The sequence below is a fragment of the Oreochromis niloticus genome, linkage group LG11 (genome assembly GCF_001858045.2).
Source record: "Oreochromis niloticus isolate F11D_XX linkage group LG11, O_niloticus_UMD_NMBU, whole genome shotgun sequence".
NCBI lineage: Eukaryota > Metazoa > Chordata > Actinopteri > Cichliformes > Cichlidae > Oreochromis > Oreochromis niloticus.
Window position 1 is genome coordinate 21,761,539 of NC_031976.2, and position 21,486 is coordinate 21,783,024.

At 44.6% G+C, this 21,486-nt stretch overlaps 1 protein-coding gene across 1 annotated transcript; it reads left to right on the forward strand.

Moving 5' to 3' along the window:
- The first annotated feature begins 140 nt into the window (after window positions 1-140).
- On the forward strand, window positions 141-20,016 carry LOC100711672 (potassium/sodium hyperpolarization-activated cyclic nucleotide-gated channel 2). Its single transcript, XM_005472620.3, has 9 exons — window positions 141-2,475; window positions 11,666-11,872; window positions 12,177-12,390; window positions 12,590-12,751; window positions 13,595-13,813; window positions 14,855-15,001; window positions 15,124-15,364; window positions 15,521-15,685; window positions 16,044-20,016. Exons 1-9 carry the CDS (start codon window positions 1,778-1,780, stop codon window positions 18,494-18,496), a joined length of 4,506 nt encoding a protein of 1,501 aa, XP_005472677.1. The 5' UTR covers window positions 141-1,777; the 3' UTR covers window positions 18,497-20,016.
- Window positions 20,017-21,486: the final 1,470 nt, after the last annotated feature.

Below are 21,486 nucleotides of genomic sequence, written 5' to 3' on the forward strand. Positions count from 1 at the left end.
ATTGAATGAATATTTGTTATTTCATTTCTAAAAGGTGTATTTGCTTCACGTTGTTTGGATCCCAGCGTTCTTTAAGGACTTCATTCATTTTTCTTTTATTTCTTTTATAAGTCCTCCCCATTGTTGGTACAAAAAAGGCTTGCCCCTTTTTGCTATTTGAATAAAGTTTCATCATCCCTCTTTCCATCACGCGCTCCCTCGCCGCATTGGTGAGAAGGGATGACGCGCATCCTGTACCTGCGAGGGATGCGTGCGTTTTGCGCCGGCTGGGCATGCGGCCTTGGGGGAAGGATGATGGGGATGCGGATGCCATGGCAACAAGCTGATTAGATTCCGACTATTATACGGACATTTATTTATTTAATATTTCATTTGCACGCGCTGCCTGCGCGCTTCTGCGGACGTGTCAGACCGACCTCTGAGTGTTAAGTCAGAAAAGGAAGTAAATTGAGCCGTAAACTGGACTCCATCTGCTCTGCACAATCTCCTGAGGACCAAGGCATTTTAAAGGCTCAACAAGTTGCTTTGTTTTTATTTAAGGAAGGTTTGAAATTCCTGGGAGCGCACAATTTTACCTCGGAGCGGCTTTCTTCATTTAAATGTAGAGTCTGTAATCTGCCGTTGGTGCCATAAGAGGGGAAGGGACACCGCCGTATCCCTGTAGACTGGACACAGTGTCATTGAAAAGTGAAGTGCATGGCAGCGCCTGCATGTGAGGGAACATGGAATGTGGTGCGTCAGGCTGTGAGAACCTGATCAAGTTAATTGCGGCATCAGTTTTTTTTTTTTATAAAATAGCTTTTTTGTAAAGGAGGAAATCTGTCTGTGTGTCTGACTGCGCTTCAGTCGCGGGTAGATGGGTCTTCCGTCATGGTGAAGGTGTTTTTTCCCGCACGGATACTGAAAATGACAACGTGTAGCGGACTCAATGAAAACATGGGCTAGACCTGGGGTATTCTGACTTCTTTCCCAGCCGTATTTGTTCCCGTTTTTCCTGTGTGCATGTGCCCGGTTGCTGGTCGAGTGCGTGTCCGTATGAATCAGTGCGCCTCGGAGTGCGAGCGCTCGTGTGTGCCTTTTTTCGTGCGTCCCTTCTGTCCGTTAACAACCCATCCCTCCTAACAGAGTATCGAGTGTCCTTGCCTTTCATCCTCGGATGAATGTTCCCCAGTCTGACACCTTAGCGCCCAAAACATCTCTTACATAATGATATATGATGAAAGAGGCAAAGACTGGGTAGGCAGCCTGGACATATAGGCTACACGGACAGGACACGGACGGCCAATGAGCGTCGAGCGGTCTTATCTACAATAGACCGGGAATCCGGTGCCAATATGACCGGTGTCGGAGCGTTAAGGGCGACTGTGGAGCGGGGAGGGAGGGCCTCGGGCGGAGAGCAGCGTTTCAAGGACGAGGAAGGAGGACTGGCACAGAAACATCTGTAAGGACAAACGAGACTCTTTAAGAAAAGAGGAAAAGTGAAGCTGCTGGCGTCACAGTGACAGGGGGGTAAGATTTTTGTCTGGATGGGGCTTTTTCCAAGGGCACTGAGGTAAGGATGGCCACATCCGCGGAAAGAGGGCGGAGGACTCCGGGAGAATGACTGGAGACACACTGCACTTTTCTGTCGCTTCTTCAATTTAACATTCAGAGCGTCATTGACTTTCTCACCTATGTAACCTAGACAGGTCGACAGTACTGAATAGTTTTTCTGAGGGGTGGGAGTCACAGGTTATATTGATCCTCCCCTCACACTCCTCCCCTTCCCTGAGTTGGGATGGATGGGGTGGCTGGAGGTGTGGGTACCCCTAGTAGCGCCGGGGGGTCCGGGGGTGACAGCCTGCCCAGGCGTAACGGAGGGGACTCGAAGAGGCGCAGTAAGGGCAGCTTGCCCTCTCCCGGCTACAGGCTGTCCCAGGCCTCGCTGGAGGGAGAGAAGGGCTCCTTTGGGGCAGATAGCACGTCCTCAGGTGGACGCGGGCGTCGCCTCTCCATCATGAGCGCCTCCACCAGGGACGGCCTGCCCTTCCGTACAGCAGGCACTCCAACTACCCCGATTCCCTTGCCGCCTCCTCCGTCCTCCTCTTCTGGCACAGCCCATCCTCCTCCGCGATCAGTAGGTTTCGCCGCCTCCCGTGCAGCCCTGGCCTCTACGTCCTCCACCGGGACCGGAGTCATGGTGGTGGCCACCGGTGCAGAGACCACCACAACCACAGCATGCAACACCAATGCAGCAGGAACCCCGGAGATGATGGGTCAGTCTAGCCTGGGTGGGTTTGGCATGGGATTGGACGGGGAAGACTACAGCAACTCCAACCAGAGCACCTTCATCCAGAGACAGTTTGGAGCCATGCTTCAGCCTGGGGTCAACAAGTTCAGTCTGCGTATGTTTGGATCTCACAAAGCTGTGGAACAGGAGCAGGAAAGACTGAAATCAGCAGGAGCGTGGATCATCCACCCCTACAGTGACTTCAGGTATGGAGCCCTCCCACACACACACACACACACACACACACACACACACACACACACACACACCCTCCACAGCAGCTGGTCACTCTGATGTTGGTTTGTGAATTAAATGCCACTTGTAGCATTTTCAATACAGATGATGTTTTTTTCTGAGAAATGTGGATCAAAGCAAGTTGAATCCACGCTCACTTTTACAGAGCACACTTGAAGTATAATGATAGACAATTAACTAGAGAGAGAAAGAGAGAGGAAAAGGAAAACAGATCATGCATTAAGCAACCTCTTCAGTTGTTAACAGGGGAAATGGGGAGGAGGACAACTGGGAAAGAAAGAAATGCAGGAGGCTAAATATATATTCCCAGGGCACGGCTTTAGTGCATAGTAAGTTACGTCAGGGTTGGAGGAGAAGATGAAGCTTAAAGTGGGGTTGTACAACAAAGACACAGCTACAGGTGCTCATGGAAAGAGCAGTGATCAGGGGCTACGGTCTCCAAGAAAGACAGAATGCTACAATGGCTGGTCTCCATTTCTAAGAGGAACATTTTATTATAGTAGCCTGTTGTTTCCTGGAAATAATCTTTTATAGATATAGACAAAAGGTGCATGTCCCTTTCCAAGTAACTTAGGTAAAAAGTTAAGTATGTTTTCATGTAAAGGTGGCTTAACCGAGCACAGCACTCCCTGTTGGTGGCTTTACAGAGGGATTAGGATTTTTCTGCCACCTGAGCCGAATAGTTAGTACAGGAATGGGTAAGCCGGGTTTGGTTACTCATTCCTAACGGGTTGTGAAAGATAGGTGCCCCTCCCTGAAACTGCTGGAGGTTTCTTCCTGTTAAAAGGGAGATTTCCTTCCCATTGTCTCCAAGTGCTTGCTCATAGGGGGTCGTCTGATTGTTGGGGTTTTCTCTGTAGGGTCTTTACTTTACAATCTAAAGCATCTTGAGGGGACTGTTGTTGTGATTTATATATGTATATATGTATACAATGCATGTATTGAATTGAAATGAAGGAAAACACAGTGGATTTTCATTAGGCTGTTTTTTTTTATTGCAATTTTTTGAACGGAAGCGAGTATGGGAGATAAACTTAAAGAGTGCCTGGCAGGCTATCCTTAACACTCCTGGCTAGATTGCATGCACCATTGCACATGTTAAATATGCATTATTATTTATGAGTTAATAGGCCAGGTATTCACAGAAAATTGCTCTCCATAATTGCATGTGCCTAAGATGTGCAGATGGACAGCAAAGGGAGAGGCAGCATTCATAATCTCCAGACAGACTGCAGCAACAATGGATGACTTGATCCCCAAGGCTCCTGGCCCACTTTTGTCTCATCAACCACACACAGGCACACACTGACTGTGTCATTTTGTATTGTCTGTCAATGTAATGATCGCTCACAAGTGCTTCTTATGGGGCTGCTCGCAGGTAATGTGATGGAGGTAGTCAGTGAGGAAGGCGGGGCAGGATCGACGAAGGGTGTTGTGAATGGGTTTGTGTTTCATTGAATCTCAGCCTGTCCTGCATTAACTGATATTCAACCAAGACATCTGACAAGTTAAATAGTCCTAATTAGCCCGTTGCAGAATTGCAATTGAATTTTAGTCAATTATGTATGACATTCTAAATTATGCAAGTTGAGTATGCATTATGCATTATTCAGTCATCTAACTTTTCCGTTAAGTACCTGAAGAGGAACTTTGCAAGGCTGAGGCGCGAGAGACGAGAAGACAGATTACCTTCAGAGCTGCTTTATGTGTTTTGGCCCTGGCAGCCACTAGAATGTGTGGCAGCGCTTGTGCTCGTACATTTGGTCTGTCATTACTGAGTTTGCCAATAAGCTCCCACACCTTTCACCTCATTAAGAAAAGATGTGTTGCTACTGCACCTATAAGAATGCATAACAAGGGGCAGAAAAGGTGAAGAAAATACACATTGTGGCATGAGAAGCATACAAAGTGAGAGATGAAGGGTGAGGAGAGTTAGAAATAGAAGCAGAGTGAATTCATGTTGAATCAGGGATGCTGCTGATACATGTACAGTTGTCCTTGTTTGTCTGTATGTGCCCTGCTGGATGATGGGTGGAAACTTGCAAGGAGCTGACATCTGGCCAACTGCGAGCAGGGAACCAATCACAGGCGACACAGGAGACACTTGGCCTCAATTACAGTAGATTTGGTTTTTTGGTATGACAACAGCTGAGCAGGTAGATACAGGTCGGTTACCCTCCACCACCTGTTCGTGTTCAAAATGGAATACTGATGAGGTTACAGAGACCAGCTTTGATTGCATTTGCAATTCCTGTGTGTGTATAAGCATGTGCGTGTTCAGTTCACAGGGGCACACTATATGCATTTATACCCGAATGAACCGCACAGTACACAGCTCCTGGTGTTTCACCAGGTGGAAAATCAGAAACCAGGTCTTGTCAGGTATTTATTCTGATTTTCAGTTTGGCTGTCACATCTTCTTGTCTGTTTGGGTCTTCCCTTCTTCATTCAGGTTTGAATCAGCTGTCACATCCCCATGGAAACAGTAGGCTGTAGTACATAGAAGCAGAGTAATGTGCAGCGTACATGGACAGTGTCACCTAGTATGTTACTCAGCAAACTAAAACAATGTATAAAATCCACATTTTAATCTGTGAAACCTGTATGATAGATACAAGATTGCAAGAATAAATATATTTTTTAAAGTTAAAGATGAGAAATACATAATTCCCTGAAGGGTAATGTACTATACTGAGCAGCAGGAGTAACTACTCAGTAAGTACTCAAGCAAAAGCAAGTCCATTAGAAGAAAAGGCAAAACACAAATTTTACTGTTTTATTGCATGAAAGGAATAAGAAAAAAGAAACTGACTTGATGTTAAGAGGAATATTTCTTCAGGTGAATTGCTAACAAGTCACCATCTAACATTTCAGATTCTGAGCTGTTAGCTGGTACTGTACAGACATTTAAAAACAAAGAAATAAACAAATAATAAAATAGATTAGCTAGCTCAAGGAGCAAATGCACATTAAAATATATTCAAGTACCTTAAAATGCTAGAGGTCAGAGGAGAATGGCCAGCCTGGTTTGAGCTGATAGGAAGGCAACAGTAACTCAAATAACCACTTGTTACAAGCAAGATATGCAAACGAGCGTCTCTGAATGCACAGCATGTTGAACCTTGAAGCAGATGGACTACAGCAGAGGAGGTGCCACTCCTGTCAGCTAAGAACAGGAAACTCAGACTGTACAGCAGAAGGTTGGAAAAATGTTTTCTGGTCTGATGAGTCTCAATTTCTGCTCAGACATTCAGAGTGTAGGGCCAGAATTTGGCATAAACAACATGAAAACATGGATCCATCTTGCCTTGTAAGAATGGTCCAGGATGGTGGTGGTGTGATAGTTGTGGCACAGTTTGAGTCCCATTGTACCAGCTGAGCATCATTTAAACACTCCTTAGTTTTGTTCCTGACCATGCCCAGCCCTTTATGATCACAATGTACTCATCTGTTTCCAGCAGGATAATGCGCTGTGCCGCAAAGTTCAAATCACCTTAAACTGCTTTCTTACAAATGAAGATAAGTTCACTGTACTTAAATGGCCTCCACAGTAACCAGATTCCATTTCCAATACAAGCACCTTTGGGATGTGGTGGAACAGGAGATTTATTCATAAATGTTCAGCCAATGAAACTGCAGCATGCTTGATGCTGTCATGTCAACATGGAGCAAAATCTCTGAGGAATGTTTCCAGCACCCTGTTAAATCTATGCCTCAAAGAATTAAAGCAGTTTTGGAGGCAAAAGGGTGTACCTAATAAATTGTACACTCTATATGTACTACCATTTTCCACCTATAATACAGCGCTGCCACAAACAATATTTTCCATAATCTGTAAATTAGGTGTAGAAATCGGAGCATAATCTTCATTATGATAAAATCACAATATGTTGCCTACAATAACAGTGATGTCACAATATATTTATGCTGTGATACTCATGTATATCATGTGGTAACACAACCATCTATGACACATAACAGTATTTTAATAGGAAGAAAATCTCAGCAGGCAAAATGATGGAATTATATATGAATTCACTCAGCCATGGTGTTTGTGTTTTATCACTATAACTTAATTTCAGTAACATGTCAGAGTTAATTAGCTGTCTGATTTGTTCCCCACCCCCGCTCCCCGTGACTTTCTTCTTCTTTGCTGCAAATTCTGTGTTACCGCAAGGAGTCATGAGCTAGTGACTGCAGTAAGTTAAATTTACTGGGGAGTCAGTTTCAGAGCGCCTACATCTTTTAATTTAAATATTGACACAATATTGATGTAGATGTCAACAAATGCATCGCTACAGGAGGAACAATCATTTTACCGTGTCCATGGAATGTTTTTCCAAGCAATTAATCAATAATCAGTGGTTGGATAATCAATTAGTCACTGGTTGAGGATTATTTTATGCTGATCAATTAGTCACTTCAGTAGAGACATTATTAAGTATCTAATTTGGTTTAAAAGGGCAAAAGCAAAGTCCACACGTCAATGTTAAACTAATCGTTTTAAAAATAACCTCTGTAAGGTTTTCCATCGGAGCCTCGTTAGGTACAGCGTTATGGTTCATATTGTTTACGGGGTCCTGACAGGCATGATGTAATTTACAGACGTGTTCCTCACAGTCAGAGTTAACAAAGTGAGTTCTCCAAGTCAGGAGTAAATCGCCTTCTGCAAGAGCGACCATGTTGCTGTAAATAATCCCTGCGTGTTTGTTGCCAGTGATTATGAAGCGATACATCTGTCAGTGTAAGTGACAAAGTCAGACAGAAGAGTGTGTGGGGCCGAGCGATGACTCATGCATGCTTAATATTCATCAGTCTAGTGGTAGCATCACACCATGAGGTTCTGTTACTAAATTGGTGCTCCATAGCAATCGACCGCAGAGCTTGAGTGTACTTTGTCTAAAAAAAGAGACACTGTGTGTGTAAATGAGCGAGACAGAGACAGCGTGAGGATGCAAGAATAAGCAAGTCATTGATAACGCGTTGGCTAAAGGGCTTAGCAGAAACGAGAGAGAGAGATGACACGAATCATCTCCCGATGATTGGATCGGCTCTTCTGTCATACTTTAATCACTTTCAGCATCCAAATGACATGAGTGATCGCCTGCTTTTTTTTCCCGAGACGGCTACATCACGGAGTCCTCCAGCATGACATTCAGATTGATGAGGCCTCCCAAGGTTACTGATCGTTTGCCTCCCTCTGTTCTTCACTGTCTTCCTCCTTTTCTCAAATCACTTCTGCTTTGTTTTATTAGTATGAAGCACAGGTGCTTTATCTTGCCAAAGCAAAGGATGAAACTGTCTTGAGGGAAACATTCATATCTACTACAGCCTGACTTATATTACCAGGAGGACTGCACTTGTTATTGTCCTGGCTCACGGATGTGAATAAGCACAGATTATTTTAAAAAATAAACACTTTCTGCTCTCAAACATGAACAAACACCTGTTTGAACACATTTGCAGTTTTTAAAATCTTAGTAGAAATGTGAATTTTAAAAGGTCGGGGGTGGTTATCAGGTAGGAGAGAGCTGGCCAGTTGCATTTTGAGAAGTGCCCTTCAGTTTGCAAGTTTGAGAACTGAATATTACAAGTTGTGCCCTGCTTTTCACAGAGAAGCCTCTCCTGTTTTCACTGAAGTTTTATCAAAATGGTGGCAAATTTCTTGCAGTAACATCTCCTGTAGGCACTTGCATCTGACCCTCCAACTTTGGGACCACCTATGTTGTATAACTGTGCCAGTAGCTGCAGTCTCTCTTTTTTAATCTGGTGGAAATGCGTTTAACAAGTTCTAGAAAATCCAATGGCTCCTAGTCGGTGGGAAAGCTTTAAGAGTCGTGATACCCATCTTGCCCTCAGGTGCTTCAACTTTGACCAATCTTGTTTTGATGTGTCTCTTTGAACTTATGGAAATGTAAAATTGAATCAGAGTTGTGCCCCTTTGAATCTAATTTTTCAGCATTATATGTTTAGGATGGGAATGTAAAAATGCACGGAGGCTTGGCTCTGCCTTTTGCAATGTGGAGCAACACAAGAGGAAGACACAGACACACAGCACCCTGATTCAGCCAAACAACTTTTTTTTTTAAAAATGAATATGTAGGAAAAGTAACGTTATCCACATATAGTGCAGGATACAGTCTTTTTTTAACAGTAGGAATTTTGACTCATCACAACAGAAGAAGCATGCTCTAGGCTCTCTCATTTTCCTGTACACAAATCACACATAACATTATGACCACCTGCATAATATTGTGTTGGTCCCCTTTTTGCAGCCAAAGAAGCCCAGACCCATACACCCACTAGAGTCCATGCCTTGATGGGTGAAGGTGTGGTGTGGTATCTGGCACTAAGGCCAATCAACACCTCAATCTCAATGTGCTCCTTAAATCATTCCTAAACAATTTTTGTTTTGTGGCAGGGGGCATTGTCCTGCTGGAAGAAGCCACAGGCCATCGATCGTGGCTCAAGAGTTGGCAGTTCTTCTTGTAATCGGAAGGTTGCCGGTTCGAGCCCCGGCTCGGACAGACTCGGTCGTGTCCCAGGGCAAGACACTTCACCCGTTGCCTACTGGTGGTGGTCAGAGGGCCCGGTGGCGCCAGTGTCCGGCAGCCTCGTCTCTGTCAGTGCGCCCCAGGGTGGCTGTGGCTACAATGTAGCTTGCCATCACCAGTGTGTGAATGTGGATGACTGGTTGTGTAAAGCGCTTTGGGGTCCTTGGGGACTAGTAAAGCGCTATACAAATACAGGCCATTTACCATCAAGGAATATAATTTCCACTAAAACGTTCTGTTAGATTTGTATTGTGATTGCCATTTATGCTTAGAAATATTTACTCATATATGCTTAGAAGTATATAATCGATTGTGTAGTGATAGGAGGTTTGATCCTTAATAGTCTGTAACAACTCTGTGTAGCATGAAGAGGGGAGTGTGTTCACTCCTCTTCAGAGTGTTCTGGCATAGATCACACACCTCCTAGGAGAGGTCGTATCTTCTCTTGCTGATATATGGTATAACAAACACACGTATATCTGTTTGAGTGTAAGAGCCTTTTGTTCAGATGTACCGCTAGACTCCTGGCACCAGCTTTGGGGAGTCTTCACGGGGTCACATTTTGACCACACACACACACGCGCACGCACGCACGCACGCACGCACGCACACACACACACACACACACACACACACACAGAGTATTCTTTGTTCACATGTATACCTATGTCATATGTTAATGACCCTATGCATATTCATGTAACCACAATAAAAGAGCAGTGTTACGGGGGAGCGGACGAGAGCAACTGGGGTCAAGCGAAGGAACGGCGCCTGTCCAGTTCTCTCCCGTGCACGTGAAACATAAAGAATGTTGCCTACTCGTGTCTTGCTTGCTGTGTAATTACATTGCCTTCAACATTCCAGCGAATAGGTTCAAGCTACAAACCTATCACGTTCAATTAAAATTTTATTTATATAACACCAAATCACAAATGCAGTCATCTCAGGGAGCTTTATGTCGTAAGGTAAAGCACCTACAATAACAGAGAGAAAGCCTCAATCAAATGGCCCCCTCTGAGAAAACACTTAGTGACAGTGGGAAAGGAAGGAACTTCAGAAAGAACCAGGTTCAGGGAGGGGCAGCCATCTGCCGCAACGAGTTAGGTGGGAGGGGAGGAAGACCAGACAAAAGACACACTGAGGAAGAGAGCCAGAGATGAATAACTAATGATTAAATGCAGACCATAGTTTACATGGTCATCAACAAAGCTTAGGAAGGTGGCAAGTGTCAAAGTAACATCCACATGGACCTAAGGTTTCCCAGCAGAGCACTGCCTCTGCCGGACTTCTTCCCATAGTACTTCCTGATGCCATATATTAAAGCACATGCACCATGTAAAAGAAGACGTCATTCATCAGAAGAGGCCTCCTTCTTCCATTGCTCTGTGTTCCAGTTCTGATGCTCACATGCTCATTGTTGGCTCTTTCAGTGGTGGACTGGAGTCAGCATGGACACCCTGACCCTGGTCTGTGGCTATTCAGCCCTATACCCAACAAATTTTGACATCTTTCTATCAGAGCCAGCATCAACTTTTCAGCTCATCTGTTGGATCTTACCACGCCGCCCAGCGTTTACACCCCTGCATCAGTGAGCCTTGGTCCACCACTGCTCCTTCCTTGGACCACTGCATACCGGGAACACCCCACGAGAGCTGCGGTTTTGGAGATGCTCTGACCCATTCATTTTTTGTCTCACCATTCGGCCCTCGTCAAACTCACTCAAATCCTTATACTAACCCATTTTTCCTGCTTCTAACACATCAATTTTGAGGACAAAACGCTCACTTGCTCCCTGATATATCCCACCCACTAACAGGTGCCATGATGAAGAGATAATCAGTGTTATTCACTTCACCTGCCGGTGGTCAAAATGTTATGCGTGATTGGTATACTTCAACACACTGTCATTTCACAAAGAGCTTATAAGCAGGTTCACTCTTGAAAAGTGACAAAGTGACACATGCAGATTTCAGTCACAGTGAATACTAATCCTGTTCAGTTTTGCGTATTCTGTTAATGCTCATCATTTGAGCTGCTCACAGGTGACAAAACCGTGGTGTCTCTGTTTGCAAAATCATGTTAATATAGATTTCAGTAATACTGACTTATGCTAAACATACATATAGATGAAGCTTGTATTGGTCCCAGTAAAGAAAAAAGAGAAATTTCGCTTACATTAATATTTAATATTTCTGTTTTTGCTTTGCGAAATGTTGCTAAACCTCTTTTACCACCACATGAAAGTCTTTTTCCTGTTTTTGCAAGGTATTTTTAGCATTTGCACTGTATGAGTTATGTCATTTTATCACCGTTTTTACTAAAATCTTGCCAAGAATTGAAGTGTAATATTTGGGTCATGAGCATGTGAGTCAGCATATTCAGCTGGTTAAGATACTGCCAAAGTGTGCAAAGCTGTCTTCAATCCAAACAGCAGCTTGAGATTTTTTTGCCTCTATTTTAAATTATATTTGTGCTATTTTGCCAACCTTTTAAAACAACAAAACAATATAAGAAAATAAAGAAATGAGAAACAAAATGGAGAGACCAGAGGTAAATAATGAGTAACTCTCCATCTTTATCTTTCTAGATTCTACTGGGACCTTTTGATGTTACTGTTGATGATGGGAAACCTAATCATCCTGCCGGTGGGCATCACGTTCTTTCGAGACGAGAACACCCCTTCATGGATCATCTTTAACGTGGTCTCGGACACTCTCTTCATGGTCGATTTGGTGCTTAACTTCAGGACCGGCATCGTCAAGGAAGACAACACTGAGATATTACTCGACCCGAGGTTAGAAGGAGCATTTATGTGCATGTGTGTGTGTATTGTCTGGAATATCAGTGCAGCAGGCCCAATGCCATAAATTTAAATTTGCTCTTCTGGCCATCTGCTGGGTTTGTGTTCAAACAAATTAATGTGTGAGATGTGAAAAGGTGATGTGAGGCCAGTGGCAGAGCTTTGTTCAAATCCCACTGTGTTCCTGTTGAATATTTATGAGGAGGGTTTCATGCCAAGCAAATGTTGAACTCTCTTCCACGAGACTAGACTGCCAAATGAAGAATGACACTGGTCTTCCATCTCACTCTAACGTCAGGGCGATTCGCCAGAAATACCTGAAGAGCTGGTTCCTCGTGGACTTTGTGTCATCCATCCCGGTGGATTACATCTTCCTGATGGTGGACAGTCTGGACTCAGAGGTCTACAGGACGGCCAGGGCGCTGCGGATAGTCCGCTTCACCAAAATCCTGAGCCTGCTTCGGCTCCTGCGCCTGTCCAGGCTCATCCGCTACATCCACCAGTGGGAGGAGGTGAGAAGCACAAACCCAGATATTTGTGGAAAAGATTTAATATTTAAGGCATGACTCATCAGAAGCCCCTTTTGTATGAAACAACATGCTTGGAGGGCAGAAGCACCCCCGTTTTGGATGTGTTGCTGATCAAGAGGCTTTTAGGGATAAAAAATCTAAATCCCTATTTGCTCTCTTTTTACATCCTCTTCTTTCTCAGATCTTCCATATGACCTATGACCTTGCCAGTGCTATGGTAAGGATAGTAAATCTAATTGGCATGATGCTGCTGCTGTGCCACTGGGACGGCTGTCTCCAGTTTTTGGTCCCCATGCTGCAGGACTTCCCTCCTGACTGCTGGGTTTCTAAGAACGTGATGGTGGTGAGTCTCTGTGTTATTTTTAATATGTTTCAGTGAACGACTTTATTGTCAGGCCAAGACGCTCAGGCCGAGCTGAATGAATCACACAAAACCCTATCTGGGATTGTTTGAACAGCGTGCGCAATATTTGTTTGAGATTAAAGCAAACCGCTGCTTCTGAAAAGACTCACTGTTTATCAGATTTGCCATGCTTTGCCCCTTATCTGTGTTAACTGGCTCATGCAGCAACATGTCCAGTTGGAATAAGATTGACTATAATTAAAAACCTCCCAGAGATCAAGTGTAGGTGTGAATGAGCTCAATCAGTGGAAGGCCTGGGGACCTGCTGGAGATTTTGCATGAAAGCATACAGACTCAGATATTCAGCTGACTCATGTCTTGCAGTTGCCTGTGTGATGGTTGCTAAGCAGACTGATGCTGGGATTTTCCCCAGAGAAGGTCCCCTTGTCCACTGGACCATTAACGTCTTAGTATAATTGGACTCATACACAAACACACACACACACGCACAGATAGAGGCGGCTCATTTTATTGTCAGTCTTTAGAACATTTATTTAATAATGCAAGATGACGGCTCTTTTATTGTCTTGTATGTAGCGCAGCCGCTCGATTTTATGATTTTGGTCAGCACACTGGCTTTTGGCAGTTAAATTGCTCTCCTGCAATATGTTATGATCTCAGCTGTGTTTTCTAAAATGGTTTGGCTGAGCGACTCAGAGGGGAAAACGCTCCCGTAACCCGACTAAAATAAGAACAGTTCAAGGCTCCAGCGTCTCTGTAATTAACGCTTGAAACTTGTTTTATTCCTCTGTCACCCTTCCTCTCTTCCTCTCCCGCTCACAGAACGACACATGGGGTGTGCAGTACTCCTATGCTCTGTTCAAAGCCATGAGCCACATGTTGTGTATCGGCTACGGCGCCCAGGCTCCCGAGGGGATGACTGATGTGTGGCTCACCATGCTCAGTATGATCGTAGGCGCCACCTGCTATGCCATGTTCATCGGCCACGCCACCGCTCTGATCCAGTCACTAGACTCATCGCGGCGACAGTATCAGGAAAAGGTGAAATATGAATCTTGTTTATGAGTGTCGTGTGACTGTGGGTGCTTCTGACTATGTAGATTTACAAGCCATCCAGGTGGTCAGATTGAATCTTTTGCTGGGTCGGTTCTAGCCTGCAGCCTTTAGGTTGACTCCCCCCTCCAATTATTATTATAAGCAGTAGGGTGGTTTTTGCATTAATTAGTTTATTAATGCTAAAGTACTTGAATGCTGATGGTAAGATTCACAATTTAAAATTAAACAAAAAATGCTCCAAATTCTTAAATTTGAACCCCAAACCAACAAATCTTGTCATGAAGCCAGTGCAAGGGGAAGCGTAGATCACTGTGAGAAAAATGTGGGGAAAAAACAAGTTTGTGATTTATGTTGGAAAAAAACAAAGAGTTTGCTAAAGTCATCACGGTGACCTATGTTTTACTAGAATTCAAAATAGGCCCTTTTTAGTGTTAATGATTAATACAAACTGTGGGAGGCATGAACTTTTTTAGCTCCTAAAAAGAGCCCTGCCAAAAAAAGTCAGATAACCACCACAGTAGTGTTTTTCAACTTGGGGATGAACCCTGCAAAGGGGTCAGGAGATAAACTAGAGTTCAAAAAAGGGGAAAAACATTTCAACATATGCCTAACGCCCGGAAATACGCTCTAGTAAGATAAGGTATTTAAGTTGGTGTCTTCTGCATAATAAATATAGGCATATACTGAATTAGGGTAATTCACAATGTACAGTTAAAAACAATATTATGCCCTTGAAAATGTCCACAGTGTTGAAGAGATCATAACTTCCCACTGGAGCTGTGAGTCAACATTCGTAGGTTTGAAATTATACCTCACAATGACTGTGCAAAGTGATGATAGTTTACTATCTAACATATATACATCTCACTGTCTGAGTATCTATTGAGGCACTGACCCACACACACATATCAAACTGAGGTCACATTTCAAGGTTGATTCTGAGGTAAAATTTCTAAAGAATGTATTTCCACAGTCTGCCTGTACTCTTCTCTCAAAGTGAATGTGTTTGTGCCTTCGTTATTGCAGTACAAGCAGGTGGAGCAGTACATGTCGTTCCATAAGCTCCCGGCAGATGTTCGGCAAAAGATCCACGAGTACTACGAGCACCGCTTCCAGGGAAAAATGTTCGATGAAGAGAACATCCTGGGAGAACTTAGTGAGCCGCTTAAAGAGGTAATAAACTCACAAACACCCACACCATCACACATACATCCCGCAGATGCTGTGTTCATGCCTGCAGCAGATCTCTGACTAGCACTCCCTCCTGTCTTTATCCCTTCTTCCTCTTTGTTTAGGAGATAGTCAGCTTTAACTGCCGCAGCCTGGTTGCTAACATGCCGCTGTTCGCCAACGCTGATCCCAACTTTGTGACCGCCGTACTGACCAAGCTCCGCTTTGAAGTGTTTCAGCCATCAGACTTCATCATCCGTGAGGGCACAGTTGGACGTAAGATGTACTTTATCCAGCACGGACGCGTCAGCGTGCTGACCCGTGGCAACAAGGAGACCAAGCTGAGTGATGGGTCTTACTTTGGAGGTGAGGATGTTTTGGTGTCTTGTTAAACAAGAAGGTTTTGGAGGGTGGAGCAGAAGCAGAAGATAACAGTAGTTTTTTCTGTGGTTGGTTTTGCAGAACTACTGTATATACTGCAATTTCCCTGTTATATTGATAAAACTGTCCTCTAATTGTCAGAGATCTGCTTATTGACTCGAGGACGGAGGACAGCCAGTGTCCGAGCAGACACATATTGCCGTTTGTACTCTCTCAGTGTGGACAGCTTCAATGAGGTTCTGGAGGAACACCCGATGATGCGACGTGCCTTTGAAACTGTCGCAGCTGACCGACTGGACCGTATTGGTAACTTGTGGTTTTTGAATTGCTACATACATTTGTTCTTTCAACACTGACAATACCAAATACTTGCAGGTATCACAGGCCCTTTGTTAGGATTGTTCAAGCCGCCAAAAGATCAGGAGTCCTCTTTGAAAACAAGCTGTAAGGATTAAAAGTAAAAATAATTAAGGATTAGAAATCTTTTTAATGTAAAAAAACGGGAAAACGCTTGAGGCTAAAACTCCAGCTACGTGACAGCTTTACCTTCTTTAAAAGATATCATTCCTTTAGGCATTCCTTTTTGTCAAGCTCAGTATCTCAGGTTACAAAGACATGTTGAAGATTTTATTTCACATTTGCTCTTTCTTTTTCTCTTCTACAGGCAGGAAGAACTCCATGCTCACGCGGAAGTCATCCCAGGGCGGTTCTCTTGGTGGCAGCATGGGTCGTGGTGGAGGCCGGGGTGGAGGGGGTCCAGGAGGTGGAGGTATGACAGCAGGAGGTCTGGGTTCCTGTGACAGCATGCTGGTGCAGCAGATTGTTAAACACGACAGCATGCCAGCCATGCAGGATGCCATCGCGGCCGCTGCTGCCGCTGGAAGAAGTGGCACGGTGTCTCCTCGGCCACGCCCTGTCATCTGGGCGCCGCTGGTCCATGCTCCCCTGCAGACTGCGGCTGCCACAAGTAATGTAGCCATTGCCCTCATGCACCAGCAGCAGCAGCAACAGCAGCAGCTTCAGCAGCTGCAGCAGCAGCAGCACGCTCTTGGAGGAGCTTTTTACCTGCCCTCCCCTCTCATCTCCCCCTCTCCCTCCTCCTCTTTCCCTCTTTCTTCTCCTCGTGCTCCTGTGTTGCAGCCCCTTCGCCCCTCTGTGAGCTCTCTCATTGGGATGATGGCGATGGGAGGAATAGGTGGCTTGTCGCCAAGAGGATTTCCTGCCTCCCCCTCAACCATGGGCCCTCCTGGTGGGGTGACATCGCCTCCTATTGCTAAAACTCCACCCACTTCAGCCTCCCCTGTCCCAACTTCTGTCCAACAAGGAAGGAATCTTCATTACAGCCTCCGACTTCAGGCAGATCACCCCTCAGCGATTTCTGGATCTCTTGGAGCCCCAACAGGAGGAGGAGGAGGACCAGCTGCACCTCCCCACAAAACACCAGCCGCCAACCCGCCTGCCTCCAGTGGCCCATCAGATGGCAACACTTCGCTTACAGCTCAGCAAGGGGCAAAAGAGGCTCTGTTACGTCATGGAGGAAACACTTCACAGGGTCTCCCAGCACTGGGTAGACTCACCCAGGAAGCCAGGCTGCTCTCAGCCTCACAGCCCACCCTGCCTCATCGCTCTTGGGCTGCAGTGCAGCCTCACCCTCCTCTCCATCGGAAGGCCTCTGGCGGTAATTTGCTAGCAGCTCCGTTTCTGGCAGGGCAATTAGCCAGGGGAAGCAGTGCAGGCCTGCTGACCTCTAATCCTTCAGTACAGCTGGTGACAAATATGCCATTTAATGCACAAACACAAGCACAGGGCACAGTTCCTGTCCAGCCCACTATAGCACAGGCTGTATACACACAGTCTGCAGCTCACACTGCCTCTGCTGCCACAGCTGCACACATGCCTTCTACATCTTCTGTGCCAGCATCTTCCTCTCCTCCAAAGCATACCCCACTCTCCTCTGCCACCCCTTCCCCTGCACCCACTCCTTCATCTCCTACACCTATTCTTTCCCAGACACCTCGACCAAAACCAATCCCAATGACCCCTTCCCGCTCCTCCTCTCCTCCTCTCTGCTCCACCCCTCCATCGGCAGGAACAAGCCCACTGTTGCTCTCTTCAACTCCTCGTCCCAAACCGATTCCTACACCCTCCTCCCGCTCGTCCTCTCCCTCTCCATCTTCCACACCACCTCCATTCTCTGTTTCTACCCCTGTTCCACTACCTCAGCCTTACGGGACCAAATCCTCACTCACATCCTCTTCTCCCCCTTCCTCTTTGGTTTCATCTTCTCCGCCTCACCCCCAGAGCCCAAGAGCCAAGGCATCCAACACACCACCATCTGCTTCTCCATTGTCGGGTGCCAGCCCTGTCTTGACTCCAGTCCCTTCTCCCACTCAAACAACGCGCACCCGAACATCTACCCCCTCCCAAACGCCTACTCAAACCAGCACACCGGGTACCCCTACCCAGACCTTCACCCCAACACCTTCCTCATCTCCCATCCCTCTTACATCTGTCCCCTCCCTGAGTAAGTGCCACAGTCCAACACCTTGTCTCCAGGCCTCAGTCTCCAGCTCAGCTAGAGTCCCCACTTCAAGTCAGATTCCTAAACAGGTCTCACCTCTCACCCCAACCCAAACTTCAACTCCGTCCCAAACACCTGCTAGCACTAATGCTCCAACTAAAGTAACTTTTTCAGTTCATCCTGTAAAGCAAACATCTCCTGTCCTCACTCCAAGCTCCACTGCCAAACAAATCACATCCATAGCCTCCTGCTCAACAATTTTATGTCCACACCAGAGCTCCACAAAGCCCCCCTCTCTTTCTACCCCCTCCACCACCACCACCACCAGCATCTCTCCTTGTGTTCAGCCGGCCTCTTCTAACCCCCCAAAACAAATACCAAGCACTATGGCTGCCCCTACCCAGTCCTCAAAACTTAATACACGCTCCATCCCTGTCCAGACCACACAAGCATCCACCACTGCACCCACCCAGTCGGCACACGCAGACTCCCCTGCCAAATCCACCTCTCCTAAAGGTGGACAAAAAGACCCTCAGCTGTCACCGAGCAGAAAAGACTCAGAGGGACTACGACACAAACTGCCCGCCAACATGTAAAACATAAAAAAATAAAAAATTAAAAAAAATGAGGAGGAAAACCTCATAAAATGTTGAACTTTGTGTTGTGACGGGTGCCTGAATAGCAGAGCCATGGATATGCAGAGTTGTGTCAGAGTTGGCACAAGACAAGCCGTGATCTCACGAGGACAGATAGTACATGTTTGCATTCACTCTAGGATGTGATTGTCTTAGAACATCAGGTGTTCATGCGACTCACAGCCAAGCCATCGATCGAGGATCCATGAGAAAGACTTTAGGGGTCTGCAGAGCGGTTGATAAGGCAGAGTCTAAAAAAACCCATCCAAATATATACATACATATCTGTGTTAGTGATTGTTGGAGCAAGCTGGGGAGCTGAAGTGGAAATATGCTGCAGTGTATCTACACAATAAAACAGGAAGGAAACAGCGTCTGGGAGTCTGGAAAAAAAAATTAGAAGCTAATGAAAAAAAAGCAATACTTGCGACGCATTTTTCTCACTAATTAAACAGGAAATTTCCTTGACAATAATAATGAATGTGGGAAGATATTAATCGTTTTCCTGTTTGAAGGAAAGTCTGTTATGATGACAAGATGCAGGCAATAGAGCAGATACTTCCTTGTTTCCAGCTCCAACTCCCTCTTGCCTCCCATTCTTCACCAAAGTGTAATATTTTCTCATCAGAATAATAATAATTATACTGATATAGCGTTTAAAAAGCACTGTAAAGTCAATATTCATATGAATTTGAAAAATTAGGAGCAGTCCACTTGTAGTTTTGTTGTCCCAGGTGCGTGGTGTTTAGTTTTTGAACAATACAAACCTTTTAAATCTACATGTTCACTTTGACAGCTTCTGTAAATTGTATTTTTTTCTTCTCTGTGTGTGCATGTGTGCGTGCGTGTGTGTGACACACAATACTGCTCTACTGTGCATTGTGGTTCACTTGATTCCTTTTTTTCCCACCCGTCTCCCTGTACTGTAAATACGTGCCTCTCTGTGGGTCTGTTGTGTGCTTCCTCACTCCTCGGTCTCTTTGTCTTTCATCTCGTGTCTGTCTAGCTGCCTTTCATCTGATTTCACAGCTCTGGTCGCTAACTGTTTCTTTGACGCTCACAGACTCACTCCCTTTCTCTCAGTTTGCCCGACACTTTGCTCTCTGCTGCCGTCAGCCTCATGTTCAATTAGCGGTCTCCTTCTTCTGTCGCCCTATGACACTGTTTCAGCACAGTTTCCAGTGATGTTTGATGTTTTCTGTGGGTAGCAACAAGGCATTTCTGTCTTAATCCCTGATACCATGTTGCCTAGACAATATATTTAAGGACCAAATGTTTTATTTTTTATTTATCACAGCTTTAGCTTTTGGAAGGAAAAGACGGCTAATAGTGCTGCCATACTGATGATCATGAGTGTGACACTGAGGGTGATGATTTTCTGCTTGTGATGATGATGATGCTGACATGATGATGATGATGATGATGATGGTGTATATCTGGATGTAAGAATAAAGTGGATTTAGGTATCATCTTGTCAAGCGTGTTGAGTTGTGAGCTTATTGTGTGTGTGTGTGTGTGTGTGTGTGTGTGTGTGTGTGTGTGTGTGTTCAGTCTTACAGAGTTGATTTAGGTTTCAGCCTATTTTGAATACATAACCTTTGGACCATTTAAGCAGAACTTTTACATTCATAACTAAAAACTGTTATAAACTATAGTTATAGTGGTTCTGCCAGAGGTTTTTTCCTGTTAAAGGGGAGTTTTTCCTTCCCACTGTTGCCAAAGCGCTTGCTCATATAGGGTTATATGATGGTTTTCTCTGTTTTCTTTGTATTATTGTAGAGTCTCGATTTGTTGTTGTGATTTGGCACTATAGAAATGAAATTGAACCGAACTGAATTGGGTTCCACAACAAAGCTTTACACTGTTAAAAGTGAACTGTCCACAGTAATGAGAGGGTTGTTGTTTAATCATGCTCAGAGCTGTGACTGAGCAAAACACTCCCACGCAACTGTTTTGGCCACAGAAGCAAGATTGTCTCACAGATTTTCCATATTTTCTTTTTTTCCATCGAACACTTCAATTATACTTTGCATTGTCATACTTTTTCCATCAAAAAGGTGCAAATACTGTCTTACAGCTTTTACCACACTCCCAGAAAGACAGTTTACAGGAAAGGAGCAGCATAATTTGCATAAATTGTGAAATTTAAAACTCAAATTGTCTTGCAGTTGACTTGTTCTTTGTAGCTGTAGATTGAAAACGTCCCTCCAATTTAAAAAAAAGTATTATGTCATTTTCAAGTAGGTTTTTATTTCTTAGTCCAAAAAAACCCTGCAATTTTACTCAATTTATTAATGTTTGATGTGAAATATGAAACATGGTATGTGTTTCAGATTTTAGTGGCAAATCACAGTGTACCCATCTTCTGCTGGCTGCTTTTTACAGGGTAGTGTGCCATGTCACAAAGTGCATATAATCTCAAACTGGTTTCATGAACACAACAATGATTTCACTGTACTCAAATGGCATCGGCAGTCATCAGATCTCAATCCAGTAGAGCACCTTTGGGATGTGGTGGAACAGGAGATTCACATTATGGACGTGCAGCTCACAAATCTGCAGCAACTGAGTTATGCTATCATGTCAATATGAACAAAAATCTGTGAAGAATGTTTCCAGCACCTTGTTGAATCTATGCCATGAAGAATTAAAGCAGTTTTGAAGGCAAAAGGAGGTCCAGCCCACTGCTAGGAAGGTGTACCTAATAAAGTGGCTGTATAAAACATAAACAATTAAGAAGTGTTTCTTTTTCAGATTGGGATTTGATAACTGCTTGTTTTCTGTGTAAAACCAACCACAACAGTCAGTAAATTATAAGTTTTACATTATTATATTTAAGATAAGGAAATTAGAAAATACAAACTCAAAACTTGCCTTTAAATTTAACTCAAGCACAGAAATGAAATCAACTACTGCTTCCTATCTCTGCCACTATTTTGCTTTACTTTGAA